The sequence below is a fragment of the Hypanus sabinus genome, chromosome 12 (genome assembly GCF_030144855.1).
Source record: "Hypanus sabinus isolate sHypSab1 chromosome 12, sHypSab1.hap1, whole genome shotgun sequence".
NCBI lineage: Eukaryota > Metazoa > Chordata > Chondrichthyes > Myliobatiformes > Dasyatidae > Hypanus > Hypanus sabinus.
Window position 1 is genome coordinate 34,793,112 of NC_082717.1, and position 14,974 is coordinate 34,808,085.

At 41.1% G+C, this 14,974-nt stretch overlaps 1 protein-coding gene across 2 annotated transcripts; it reads right to left on the reverse strand.

Annotated features, from left to right (window-relative positions):
- Window positions 1-260: 260 nt before the first annotated feature.
- LOC132402763 (uncharacterized) lies at window positions 261-13,333 on the reverse strand. Of its 2 annotated transcripts, XM_059985749.1 has the most exons (4): window positions 11,110-13,323; window positions 4,210-4,398; window positions 2,089-2,248; window positions 261-1,517 (listed from the first exon to the last, which is right to left on the reverse strand). In XM_059985749.1, exons 1-4 carry the CDS (start codon window positions 11,466-11,468, stop codon window positions 1,386-1,388), a joined length of 840 nt encoding a protein of 279 aa, XP_059841732.1. In that variant the 5' UTR covers window positions 11,469-13,323; the 3' UTR covers window positions 261-1,385. The 2 variants fall into 2 exon arrangements, with proteins under 2 accessions (XP_059841732.1, XP_059841733.1); XM_059985750.1 differs by lacking the exon at window positions 4,210-4,398 and having other exon boundaries at window positions 11,110-13,333.
- Window positions 13,334-14,974: the final 1,641 nt, after the last annotated feature.

Here is a 14,974-nt window from a genome sequence, read left to right on the forward strand (position 1 = left end):
ATCTGTATAAATTTTGTTGCTTACTCAGCAACAAATACACAATCACTTCTTTATACTTAAGAGAATAACTGCTTATCATTAATTTTAAATTACTACTTTCAGCCAGCCATTTGACCTCAAAGCATGGACACAAGATGTACCAAGCCCGAACTACTGCCATCAGCAATATTACTACTAATCTTTTAAGTGGTGTATCTGTATACAAATGGAAAAGTGGAATAATTTGATCCAAGGTATATTTAAAAAGTTCTGAGGGTGAAATAAGTTTAAAATTAATTTAATTTTAAATTACATATGAATATTACAAGTACAAAATCTATGCAATCAGTATAAAATTGGTTTGTCCACTTTAATTAACACTTGCTGCAAGAGACACTGTAGTAACACATACATTGACATATAAACAGTGTAACTGGAGACCAGAACGTTCTCCCTGTACTATTCAAAATGTTCACTGCTGAAGTCTATGTTTTGATAATGAATAATTTGAAGCATTTTAAATGGTACTCATTCTTTTCCAACAAGTCAGATCTTAAAATACATTTTAATAAAATACTTCCAATATAGGCTTTCATAAATTAAAAATAACCTTTTATCTAAATTACCACAGAACTGGTTCATTATGATTCAGTGAGCATAAAAATCTCTATTATACAGCACAACAGAAACTAGGAAATAAATGCAAAGAATGTTCAGTGCAAATACGAATTATCATACCAAATTGCATGCTGGAAGTATTCCATTGCTGCCCCCTAGACTGGTTTAAAAGAGTGGAATAACAGGCTTCTCAATTACAATTTCGCATAAGTAGGTTTCTGAAATTAAATGTTTAATATGCACGTATAATGGTTTACTTCGTATATATTCTACCTAAAATCAGAATTGATACAAACTAATTAATCGGTCTCCCATTTTTCAACTGTTTAATATTGTGCAAGTCATGGAAGAAATGAAGATTTACAAACTAAAAACTTATTCTCCAATCTGCTGGAGTTGCACTTATGGTTAAAGAACAACTATCTGCTATTTAACCTCTTAAAAATGTTAAGAAAAAGAATGATTTTTATGCTTTTATGTCAATATTTCATTCGTTATTTACTGAACAAGTGGCTCCAATGCAATGTCACAAAATATTGCAATATTAGGATAGCAAATGTAACAGAATCCTTTACATTTCATTTAAATTGCACAAAAATATTTTTATAGATATCCAGTGGAATTTAAAAATTGTGTTTATAATTCTGTACAAGATAAAACCTTCTGAGAGGCTGGTAAACTATAATTGGCTCAGCTGTTTAGATAATAAAGTTAACTGACCTTTACCAAACAGAAAACCTTACGATGGCAGTCAGATATGGAAAATAAGTCAATTGTGCTTCTTTTTTTTATTCTAAGGATTTTGCAAATTCAGCATAATCAATGTATCCATCATTATTTTTGTCATCATCTCTTAAAATATCATCAATTAAACTAACGATCTCCTCCTCACCCATGGGCTGCCCTTGGCCTCCACTTTCCTGCATAGAAAGACAGATGAGAAAAAGTTATTTGAGTGTGTGAAAACCAGGTTTTATATAAAAAGATAGCTTACTTATGTAAATGTTTAAACAGAGGTTAATTTGAATTATTAGCATGTATGGACATTTACAGCTATGCATTTTAATAGGTTCAGCTTCAATTAATACATCCTATGGGATTCCTCTTTTCCTTTACAGATGCTACTGAGCTTAATTTTATTCTGTTTCATTAATTTACTATTTGCAGCCCGGTACCTAATAAAACTAGATAATCATTTACACTCTATACAAAACCTGGTAAATTATTCATTATAAATGCAAAAAAAAGTATGCTGGAAGTCATGATCCTAGCAGCAGTCATGCTGTCAAAAGTTGCAAAGAGCTGTGAACCACTTATTTAATTCACATCTTGATTAAAAATACGAGTCTTCTGCTTTCAAATGGAATGCTAGTAATCACTGCAAATTCCATAGGGACCAGAATCACAAACGACCTGGAAAGCTCTAGGTTCTAAATTAATATAGATTTCACCAGATAAACCAGAAAGGACTGGTGAAAACTTAACATTTACCTCTTTATGTACATGTGCAATGGCTGAAATTAACTCCAATCCATCAAGCAAGTTATTCCCATCGTAATCATGCATTTTAAAATAATGAAGTTGAAGTTCTTGTGGTGTCATCTCGGATTCGGGTTTGTCTATAACACCATCTAAATGCTCCATTATATGACTGGAAAATTAATAGAAGTTCATTTGTTACAAGCATTGTGTCTGTTGAAAAACAGCAAATTAGGGTGACTAAAAAGCATGCCTATTAGAGAATGTTCTGGAACATTAAAATGAAAGATACAGTGTAAACAAATAGATTTCTCTTAATTGGCATACAACAAAAGCAAATTATACCAACTTTTCATCAGATCAGATAAGAATTTCCAACAAGTTTTTACATACTCATATTACATAGCAATGCATTCATCATAAAACAAATAATATTTCCCAGTTTCCAGCACCGTTCATCCCCCCTAAAGTTACTTCAGCACAAAGCAATCACGACATGGACAATAGAGAAGGAAAAATTACAAAGCCCTTTGGTTTAATTAGTAACCAATCTGATTTCTCCAAGCTAAACACTTAGAAAGATGGGACTGGCAGGTCCAAGTGCAAGTTTGAAAATGATTTGAATTCATTTAAGTATTTCTGACTATATTTGAGTTCCTTCAAAATAATAAATCATTGCAATAAAATGGTTGTTTGCTCAAGCCTTTATAGTTGCACATTCGTTCTTGAATTGAAACCATTTCGAATGATTAATTCTATTTTGACAGGTAGTATAGAATTGCAATTCCAAAGTTCCAAATAAGTACATAAATGTTAACTAGAAAAATTCCAAAAAAGCAATACAATAGATTTTTAATGATTTCAGTTACAAATCTGAGCATAAAAAATCCATCTTGTATAGCTACATGATGATTGGCCTTGCAATTAATAGAAAAGTAATTGATAAAGCATTGGTGAAGCCTCATCTTGAGTACTGTGAACAGTTTTGGACCCCTTATTTTAGAAAAGATGTGCTGGCATTGGAGAGAGTCCAGAGGAGGTTCACAAGGATGATTCCATGAAAGGGTTATCATATGACGAACATTTGATGGCTCTGGGTCTGTACTGGCTGAAATTCAGAAGGATGAGGGGGGATCTCATTGAAACATTTTAAATGTTGAAAGGCCTAAAACAGAGTAGATGCGGAAAGGATGTTTCCCATGGTGGGAGAGTCGAGGACAAGAGGGCACCGCCTCAGGATAGAGGGGCACCCATTTAAAACAGAGATGCTGAGGAATTTCTTTAGCCAAAGGTTGGTGAATTTGTGGAATTTGTTGCCACATGCAGCTGTGGAGACCAGATCGTTGGGTGTATTTAAGGCAGAGATTGATAGGTTCTTGATTGGACATGGCATCAAAGGTTACGGGGAGAAGGCCAGAAACTGGGGTTGAGGACGTGGGGGAGAAAAAACAACAATCAGCCATGATTGAATGGCACAGTAGATTCGATGGGCCAGATGGCCTAATTCTGCTCCAATGTCTTATGGTCTATAAGCTATCTACCCTTCATATATATGGGAGAAACTAAGTTTGCATTCTCCAGGCACACAGAGAGAGTGGATTAGAGTCCCGCTTTCAATTTTCCTATTCCAGCTTCTCCTGAAGTGCAGTATGTTGTTGGAGAGAGTTGGGTATCAGAGATATCAGGATAGACATGTTCCTACCACATTGTCTCATGCTGTGATGGCAAAGATATCTGGTGTATGAACCCCAGGGACCAGAATATCTGCAACAATCAAGCACAAAATTGGAGAGGCATCTGTTCAAAACGTGCCTGGCATGTTTCAAGACTATTCTGAAGTGTTTGTGACCTTGACTCCAAGCAAATAAAGACATATCTTTATGTTTCAAGCTCAAGCAACACAACTGTTCCTCCTCTGCTTTAAGCACATGAAAAAAATACATGAATAAAGGAGCAAATTATTGAAGTAACTACATCCAAACAAACTGAAAATATTCCAAGTTAAAACACACTTTTTACTTGCGAAAACAGATGTTCAATTAGGTACAACCAGTAAACTAGAAAGGAATTACAAATAGAGAAAACTGCTTTAATACAATATATTTTCCTTATTGCAGAAAGTGAGTTACATACTCTTTGTCTTGAACAAGATTTTTGTCTAGACGAATGTTTGGTCGATGACCCTCAGTAATTTCAGGATTATGTGCTGGATGATCTTGAGCATGAGTCGAAAACAGGTGCTGCCTGCCTGACAGTACAAGACACAAGAATCCTATAAAGCAGCTCCTTGCAATTTTATTGCTGCATTCCATGATGTCAAACCTGCATAAAATTGGCAGAGATTATTTCAATAAGGGCAATGAACTGCTGTAGTCCTTAACATTGTTCAGAAGACCAAGTACTTTTATTATGTAGTAATTGGAATCCAGGATTAAAACTTCATAATATTAAAAGTTCCTGCAAAAATTAGGAATTCCATTTAATTACTCTTTCTCTTAAAAAAGCTCCATGGAATTCATGCATTTGAAGGACGGAAGGGTTTATGTTAACCACACATAACTTGAAGATCAAATTGTCAAAATTTTGTACCAATTTTTCTTGTTTGACTATTATTTCAGCTTGTAGCAACAATATCAAATATAAATAAGTACCTTTAAAACAAGTTGCTTTGCAGGAATATCACTAAATTACATGAAAAAAAAATCACAGATCAGTTGACCAAAAACCTTGGGGAGTTTGTTTTTAGTCTCCCAAAAAGGCAGGTGGTCCATATAGATTTGTTGCCTGCACACTACTAAACTCAGAAGTGAACAATTTAAAGCATGTGCTTCAAATTTTTGAAGCACAAGCTTTGAATTGTTCACTTCTTCTGAAAGGTTTTCAGAGTTCAGTTACATTAGTAACAGGCATTAAGAGTATTATAATTTTAAAATCATAATAAAAGATGTGAAACACTGTAAATGCTTTCCCAGTGTATATGATGAATCAACTCTTCTCGTCGGAAGGGTCTTGGCCCATAGTCAAACGTCCATAGATGCTGCCTGACCTGCTGAGTTCCTCCAGCATTTTGTGTGTGAAGCCAGGGTACAGTATCAATTATAACCAACGTTTCAATGGCAAACTCTGCCATCTTCTTCAGGGATGAAACCTGGGCATATATCAATTATAATCGATAGTTGAACCTGGCTTGAAGTCCAAGAAGAGTTTACTGGTAAGAGGTGCTTATAGATTCCTGATAGCAGTCCTGATGTAGGGTCAGATAAATATGAGGAAGTTTAAGACACAAATAGCACAGATAATACTGCAATACAGACTGAGCAAATGAAATCAGTGCTATTTTTCCAACTATAACCCCTCAGAACACAGTTTCCCAATTTCTTTGTCTAGCCTGCAATCCGACCCCCCCCCCCCATTTGCCCACCACCCACACACTCAATTCACTTCAAGAAAGGCACTAAACCTCTTAGTTATACTGGAGAAATTAATGGTCCAGTACAATGTGCTTGAAAATTGCTAAATCCCTAATTATATAGTTTAGAGGAGATTCACAAGGATGATTCCTGTAATGAAAGGGTTATCATATGAGTACGGCGGCCTACACACGCGGGACTCAAACCGCCATCGGGAGCCGCGGGCAGACACACAGTAGTGAGTTTGGAACTACCCGCTTGGGGTGGACCTTCCGGGAATAACCTGACATTACGTCCGCCCCGTGGGTCACAGGGGCCCTTGGGAGGGGAGATTTAAGCGTGCAATTTTGTATCAGTAAAGGCATTCTGAGTTTAGCTCTCTCTGTTTCGTTAGTAGCGCATTGCACATGACTACTTCGGTGACCCCCAACGTTCCAGATGGCATCTGGAGCTGGCGACTCAGCAACCAGCCATGAGTTCGAGCAACTCGCACAGTGCGGTCTCTCTGAAGCTTTCGACATTCTGGGCCACTCAGCCCCCTCAGCAGGCTGAGGCCCAGTCCAATATCAGAGACATTACAGCCGACGCCACGCGGTATTACTGCTTGGTCAGCACGCTCGACCAGGAGATGGCAGGCCAGATCATCAACTTCTTATGCCAGCCACCAACCGAGGACAGGTACACCAAGCTTAAGGCGCTCCTGATCCACACCTTCGGACTCTCGTGCCACGCCATCTGAGCTCATGAATGCTATGCTGGTGCTCAGGGACGGCCACAAGCCGTGCCTTTTATTTGAACAGTTGTTCCTCGAGCAAATGCCAGAGGACATTTGCCTCCTCCTCGCGAGTGAGGATTTCAGCGACCCACGCAGGGTCGTGGCTAAAGCAGACGTCCTTTGGCAGAGCAAGCAATGTGGAGCAGCCTCCATTGGCCTAGCTATAATAGTGCGCCCCAAAGCCCAGGCCCCCAGGTCTTCGACACGCTGCACGACCTGGCTCACCCGTCCATCCAGGCATCCATCAAGCTGGTAGCGGACAGATTCGTCTGGCACAGTTTGCACAAACAGGTCGGACACTGGGCCAGGACCTGCGTACACTGCCAGACCGCCAAAGTCCAGTGGCACGTGAAGGCTCCCCTCCAGCAGTTCCAGACGACGTACAGGAGGTTCCAACACATCCACGTGGACATTGTCGGCCCCCTGCCAGTCTCCCGGGGCACCAGGTATATCTTTACCGTGGTAGACAGGTTCACCAGATGGCCGGAAGCCGTACCGCTCGCAGACATGTCCACTGAGTCCTGCGCCAGGGCGCTCATTACAAACTGGATCACCAGGTTCGGCCTCCCAATGGACATCACCTCTGACAGAGGAGTGCAGTTCACGTCTGGTTTGTGGACAGCACTGGTGCAGATCCTGGGCACCCAGCTGCATCACACCACAGCGTACCATCCCCAGTCCAACGGTTTGGTACAGTGACTCCACTGGCATCTCGTCGGCCCTGATGGCACGCCTTAGGGGCCCCAACTGGACAGATGAGCTTCCCTGGGTCCTACTGGGCATCCGCACAGCCCCCAAGGAGGACCTGGACACCTCCTTGGCGGAATTGATCTACGGCACCCCCCCTGACGATCCCAGGCGAGTTTGTATCAGAGGTCCAAGGTTCAGAAGAAACTCCAGCAGCAGTGCTAACGAGGCTGCGGGACAAAGGAGGGACCTTGGTACTGGTCCCAACCTCCAGGCATGGTCCCACGCCATCCTTCACCCCTAAAGACCTCCGAGACTGTGAGTATGTTTTTATTCGCAGGGGCATACACAGGTCACCTCTACAGCGGCCGTACGTGTGTTGTGGAGGTGAGTGGCCGGGAAGAGACTTTTACAGTGGACCGCCGCAAACCGGCGCACGTGGACATTGAGCAACCAGTGAGGGTACCCGCACTGTGCCAGCTAGGCTGGCCACCCAGGCAAGCCACACAGACTGGGGGCCCCACTCCCCCGATGGACGTTTCTGGGGAGGGGGGGTGACGGCCCGCACACGCGGGACTCTAACCGCCATTGGGAGCCGTGGACAGACACGCAGTAGGTGTTTGTAACTACCCGCTCGGGGTGGACCTTCCGGAGACAGTCTGACGTCATGTCCACCCTGCGGGTCACAGGGGCCTATGGGAGGGGAGATATAAGCGCGCGATTTTGTATCAGTAAAGGCATTCTGAGTTCAGCTCTTTCTGCCGTGTGTTTCTTTAGTAGTGTTTTGTGCGCAACTACACAAGCAACATTTGATAGCTCTAGGTTTGTACTCGCTGAAATTTAGAAGGACACGGGTGAATATCATTGAAACCTTTCAAATGTTTAAAGGCCTAGACAGAGTAGATCTGGAAAGGATGTTTTCCATGATGGGAGATTCTACAACAAGAGTGCACAGCCTCAGGATAGAGGGGCATCCATTTTAACAGATGTGGAGAAATTTTTTTTTAAGCCAGATGGTGGTGAATTTGTGGAATTTATTACTACAGGCAGCTGTGGAGGCCAGGTTGTTGGGTGTATTTAAGGCAGAGCTTAATAGGTTCTTGATTGGATATGGCATCAAAGGTTACAGGGAGAAGGCCGGGGAGTAGGACTGAGGAGTGGAAAAAGGATCAGCCATGATAGAATGGCAGAGCAGGCTCGATGGGCCAAGTGGCCTAATTCTGGTCCTATGTGTTATAGTATGGTCTATACCTCCCCAGGATTGAAAGATGCGAATATGGAAATAATGGACTCCCTGGTTGTCATCTTCCAAAATTCGAATGTTTTCAAATAGTCCACATAGATATGACGGTAGCAAATAAGAAAGGTGAGAGACAGAAAACAGAATATCTGCAAGTTAGCCTGCTCTTGCTTATTGGGAAAACAATGGAATCTATTATAAAATGACATTAAAGTAAGACAATCTACTACAGATTTTTGAAGATGTATTTTGTAGAGAGAATGAGAGGGAACCAGTGGACATAGTACAGTGGATTTTAGTTAAACACCTCGACCAGCACATTTTGGCCCCATTTAGCCAAAGTTTCACAGAAGTAGTTATAAAGGTATTTTTAAAAAAAGACAAACTACTGCTTAACTAAGTAACACTATATATTTAAATGAAAAACAGAACTAGAACATTACCAATACTACTACAATACATAAATTTATGTATTACTTCCCTTTAGTCATGAACAGAAAAACTGAGACAGTGTACATGCTCTTTTAATTGACTAGAAATGAACAAAATCAACAGACAGCTAAGGTAGACAATGCCTTCATACAATGATTGCATCATCCAAACCTTTATATTATAACATTCAAGATGATTGTCGTTACAAATTCTTCATAGTTCTTAACTGTTGAAGAGGTGAAATTGTTTCATCTTTTCTGGCATATCCAAGACTGAATTCTTGAAACTGCAGTAAGCAAAAATGTTCTGAATGGTCTTACTGCTTATTTCCAGTCAACTATCAGTGATATGAAAAATCACATTTTTGTTTTGAACACAAGTGCACACAACTGATGTTATTTATTAATTATTCTCTCTAAACACAGTTAGTGTCTCATTACCACACAAATGCACAGGTCTGAAGCTATAATTCTCATTTTGCAAAATTCTCCTCCCCCAATTAAGTGGTACAGTGTCCCAAATTAATGAAGGGAAACCTGGCTATTTTCTCGATTAGTTTTTGTTCTGTAAAAGTTGTCCCAAATAACTGGCTGCCCTGACTAACTGATGGCCCTATTAACCAGAATCCACTATATATAGATTTTTCAAGTTTTTTTTTAAAACAGGCCTTGTAAAGGATTGGTGAACAAGTAGTTGTAACTTAAGGCAATAAACTAGAACAGAACAAGTGTTAGAAAACAAACAAAATAAAAAGATCATGCTGACAGGCCACAACTACTGGAATTATGAGGGGATCAGGATCAGGTTGATTATCAATGACACATCTTGAGATATGTTGCTTTGTTGCAGTAGTACAGTACATTGCATTAACATTACAAGTTGCAAAAATAAAAGAAATATTGCAAAGACGGATGACGAGATAATTCTCATATACCATTCTGAAATCTGATGGCAGAGAGGAAGAAGCTGTTCCTAAAACACTGAGGGTCTTCAAGTTCCTGTACTTCCTCCCTGGTGGTAGCAACAAGAAGGCATGCCCCGACAGTGAGGATCCCTAATGATGAATGTCCCCCTATTCCTGTGTACCGGAGCCTCCTTACCAGGCAGTAATGCAGTCAGTCACAATACTCTCTACTGTACACATGTAGAAATTTGCATGTCTTCCATGACATAGCAAATCTCTTCAAACTCCAGCCTCTTTTAAATTTCTACAGATGAACAATAGAGAGCATTCTGATTGGTTGCAGAATCAAATGGTGTGGAAGTTAAAATTGTAGGCTAGCAAAAGGCTGTACAAGGTCTCAAGAGATTTATGAGCCTATCCATGCAAGTCTCATAAATCTAAATAAATGCCCCAATTAAGTTGATGTGATCCAATGCAACACTTCTTTGCTGAGTGACCCGAAAAGAAGCAGAAAAGTATTTCCTGACGCCATAGACTGTAGACATTCTCCTATCAGTCTATGATCCCACTTCCATTAATCCATTCTCTTACTTTTTCTATCTTAAATCCATCACCCCAATTCCCCCACCAACTCTCTGATGCCATGTTAAAACCTGGACTGCTGGAGCTGAAGCAGCAACACAAGATGCCTATTCCTCCATTCATTTGTCAGCAAATATGTTCTCTCAGGCTAAATGGTGACATATCACAAATCACTATAAAAGGAAACCTCTTGGTATAATACATTGTCTCCTCTACAACAGCGAATGTAGACGCTTGTGCTAGACACCAAAGCTTGCTGGCTGAATGCCTTATCATCACTAGCATTGCAATCCTCCACTTACAGCCTACACAGAAACAAACTCAGGACTGTTTTGATGGCTAATTTCTGGAGAACGCATGCACCTCTTATAGTATACTATCAGTTCTGCCGCTATCTGAGTTAGTAAGTAATTGAACCTGTTACTGGAGGGGCGGGGGCGGGAGGCTTAGTTCCAGAGTGCCTCTGCCACAAGCCTGACAGTAATTACCCCTCCACGACAACTCACATTACAGCCACAAGTTGATCTCCTACAGCAATTCGGGCAACGGTTATGCAAATCTGTCACATAAAGGTGTCAGGAGATGAAACAAGCTATTATCACAGATCAGCTGAATAGAGGAACACTTCCATCGCCCCGAGGGAGGGTACCCCGCCCACATCCCCATCCAATTGGTACATCAGTCCTACTGGTTGTGACGTACCGTGCGCTGATTGGGAAGCGGAATGCCTGTCAAGCCATCTAAAAGCGGCGTCACATACCAACCAGACGCTGTCGGTGACGGGAGAATAACCGCACGGCACCTGGACACGCAGCATAAATGTAAACATGCGGCGTGGATTAAACACGCGAGAGACGGTCTCCGACCTTTCCCAGGCCATCGCCTTCTGAAAGCTTGGCCGCTAAACTGACTTCGCTCGTGTATCGACCGTTAGAGCGGACACCGCCGCAGGTTTAGTCGAAAGCACAGCCGTCGCCCGGCAACAGGACAACCACTCACTCACCGTCCGTCACTAACTTGCCGCTCGCAGTAACCTGCCCGCACGGCGACCGTTACTATTTCCCTCACTGCTCCCGGAATCCCCTTTGAACCGACGTGACCGAGCCTCGCCCCCCCGCGCCTTGATTGGTGGACGTCTGCGTCACGTGACCCCGGGGGGAAGCGCGTGGCGAAACTTGCAGCTTGCCACGTGTGTGTCTTGGAGGCAGAGTTGGCCAGCCTGTCCGGAGTTGGGTTTCTCGTCTGCTCCAGCCGAAGGACGTCAGCGGTTGGAGATTTGAAGGGCACCTGACTGATTACAAAAGCAGATAATGCCGCCAAATGCTCACCAAGTGGGGCAGCGGTTGAGCGAGAAGAGTTCATGTTACAAGTGGATGATCGTCACTACCTCTACATTCGTAGATTTGTTTGCAAAAAAAATATATCATTGGCATGCTTACACATAATTAATGATCATCTTTAGCTCTTTGGGCTGGTGAATTTCAAACATTTAAAATCTTTGCCTGATCTTTATCTGAGCTAACACTGCTCTCCATGCAGAAAAGAACAGCTCCTGTACGTTTTCCCTTTATAGAATATGTTTCAATCAGTTTATTGGAACCTTACTGAAATTCTGAAAGAGAAATATACTGTAATTGAAATGGCAAACCAGAAAGCACGGATGAACTGAAATCTGTCACTGCAGTGTTCAAATCAGGTGACCCTGACCTTACACAAATGGAGATAACAACCTTTGTAGTGCTATTAGGGATGCCAAGAGACAATACCAGTCCCAGATCAGCCATAAGTGATGGTTTTACAGTGTGTGTATATATATATGCTGTAATGGGCTACAAAATTAAGTTGGGCAGCATCCTTTCCCAATGAACTTCATGCATTACATGCATGTTATGAACAAGTTGACTTTTAAGTATGAATCATTTCATAATTTTCTGTATTGAACCTGCCACTTTTAGCCTAGCTTTGCATCCTATTGATGTCCTATTGTAACTACTGACATTCTTCTACACTATACACAATTCCACCAACCTTGATCTCATCTCATCTGGAAACATACCAACACACCCTTAAACTTCCTCATCCAAGTCATTTATAAAAATCATGGAGAACAGAGGTCCCAGATTAGACTCCTGTGGAATGCCACTGGTCACCGACAGCCAGGCATAATAAGCTCCATCTAATACCACATTTTGCCTTCTGAGGGGAAGCCAATTCTGAAACCAGGCTGCCTAGTTTCCCTGGATCCCAAGCCTCCTGACTTTCTGAATGAACTTGCCATGGGGAACTTTAGCAAATGACGTACTAAAGTTCATTTACACCACATCCACTACTCTACCTTCAGCAATTTGTTTTGTCACTTCCTTAAAAAATTCAATCAAGCTTGTGAGAATGACCTGCCCCTCACAAAGCCATGTTGACTATCCTTAATAAGTTTCAATGAGATTCCCTCTCATTCTTCTAAACTCCAGTGAGTACAGGCCCAGGGCCATCAAACACTCCTCATGTGTTAACCCTTTAATTCCCGGATCATTGTCGTAAACCACCTCTGGACCCTCTCCATTGCCAGCTCATCCTTTCTTAGATCTGGAGCCCAAAACTGTTCACAATATTCGAAATGCGGTCTGACCAATACCTTATAAAGCCTCAGCATTACATTGAGAAACAGAGTTAATGTTTCATTTCCAAGACCCGAGAAAAAGTAGAAAATAAATTTGGTTTAATTTGTATAGAGGATGGAAAAGGGACAGGTAGCTTCAGTGATTCTCTTGTTAGTCTATTTAACATACAGGTCAGTAAATGTTAAAATTCACCTGGAAATCATGGCCTTGTAGCAGTGTGCTACATGCAGCGCTAAAATTACGACACGGAGTCGGTAACTGCAGTCGAAGGAAAAAACTTTATTCGAAATCCTCAGCCTCACTTTTAAGCCTCCCTCAACCTGCCTCCCGTGGCGCAGAGGCTCCAAAGCTCTGTGCTCGCAAACCCCCGTAGGCTATCTAATTGTGAGCCGGTTCGGATGTGCCAGGAAATGGGTCGCCACAGCCTCACTTTCTCAGAGGTATTCCTGTTGTCTTAAGTATCTCTCCCAAAATCACACTGCAACTTAAAATTAATCTGTTTTCTCACTTTCCCAGTCCTGATAAAGGGTATTCAATCTGAAATATGCTTTGTTTCTCTTTCCATAAATATTGCATAACTTGCAAATGTCCCATGTTTTTTATTAAAAATGAACTGGCAAAATAGAAATTTAATTGTTACCAGCACCAATTACAATATTATTTATGTGGACAAGTGGCCAATTGCATACAGTATATAAAGGCATTACTGCTATTGGCATTAAGTGCAACAAAAAGACATGAATGCCCAAGGTTGCTCTGCCAGCAGCTGAACTTGGAATTGAGCTAGAGTTATGGTAGAAGAGATTTATTCACACTTTGACAGCAGAAATTGGCATATTGACAAAAACAGTTACTTTCCTCAAACAGTAAGGCTGATCAGCAACTCCACCACTCCTTTATTATTTCCTACCAGTCACCTTAAGAAGAGTGCAGCGTCACTTTATGGACATAAAATCAATCTATGTATTTAACTTACGTTATGTATTTATATTTATTGTTTTTTATTATTACAGTCTTATTTATGTTTTTTATTTTTTGTGCTGCTTCAGATCAGGAGAAAGAATTATTTCGTTCTCCTTTACACTTGTGTACAGGAAATGACACTAAACAATCTTGAATTGATAACACAAAAATATTGATGTCAGCTCAAAGCATTGTTCATTTTTCCTCTCTTTTTTTATTGCCACTCATTGGAAATAATGCTCATTCTGAAAATGTAATCCTTAAATGCAATAATAGCTAAAGTTAATGGAATAGTTTGAAGCAATTATGTTTATTTGCATTTACTGTTGAAACAAAAATATTAGGATTTTGTATCACAGAAACTATTCTCTTGACATAACACTTGGCTAGGTTTTATGCTCCATCTGGACTTTCTCACACTTTATCTAACCCTTTACCTTGGGCATTCATGTCTTTTTGCTGCACTTAATGCCAATAGCAGTAATGCCTTTATAATCTGTATCTAACCCACACTTTATCTAATATTTTTGTCTCCCTCATATATTTACCAAGATTTCTCTGCAATTCATTCACCATCTCTTTTTAAGGACTTCCTCAGGTCTGAGAATGACTTGCTTCCGGTAATCTTCTGTGGGTTTTGAGATGACCAGTGAGAGCAACATGGGATTGCTGACTGTGACACAGGTAGGGCTGGAAGACCCTGATGGGGGTGGAATAGGGGCAGGTGGTGGTGCATCTGTTTCACTGATTACCTTTGGCTTGTGTTGGAAGCACATAGGCATTAATGCCTTCCTGACTGCTGTACCTGCACTTTGAGCAGTCACTGACCAGGGACTTCATCACTCAGTGGGAATGCTGCATCAATTTCTGAGAAGGCTTTGAGAAATCCCTGTCTTTTATTTTCTCTCTGTCTACTTGGTAATCTATTCCTGTAACAGAACTCCGAATAGAGTACCTCTCTCACTTCATCTCCTTGTCCGCCCATAGCCCTCTGGTACTCCTTCCCTCTTTTTCTTTCTTCCATGGTCTTCTGTCTCTTTCAGCAATCAACTTCCCAGCTTTTTATTTCATCCCTCCTCTTCCAGGTTTCACCTATCACCTGCTGTTTCTCTTTCCCCTTCTCCCACCTTTTAGATCTACTACTCAGCTTTTTTTCTCCAGTTCTGCTGAAGGGTTTCGACCCGAAACATTGACTGTACTTCTTTCCATAGATGCTGCTTGGCCTACTGAGTTCCTCCAGCATTTTGTGTCTGTTTATTAGATTCCCAGCATCTGCAGATTTTTCCT

Excerpts from the sequence above, each read along its gene's own strand:
- LOC132402763 (XM_059985749.1), bottom strand. The coding sequence starts at position 11,468 with ATGAACTCTTCTCGCTCAACCGCTGCCCCACTTGGTGAGCATTTGGCG. Across the intron at positions 2,249-4,209 it reads AATCTTGTTCAAGACAAAGA|TCATATAATGGAGCATTTAG; the intron begins GTATGTAACTCA and ends TTAATTTTCCAG. Across the intron at positions 1,518-2,088 it reads TTGCACATGTACATAAAGAG|GAAAGTGGAGGCCAAGGGCA; the intron begins GTAAATGTTAAG and ends CTTTCTATGCAG.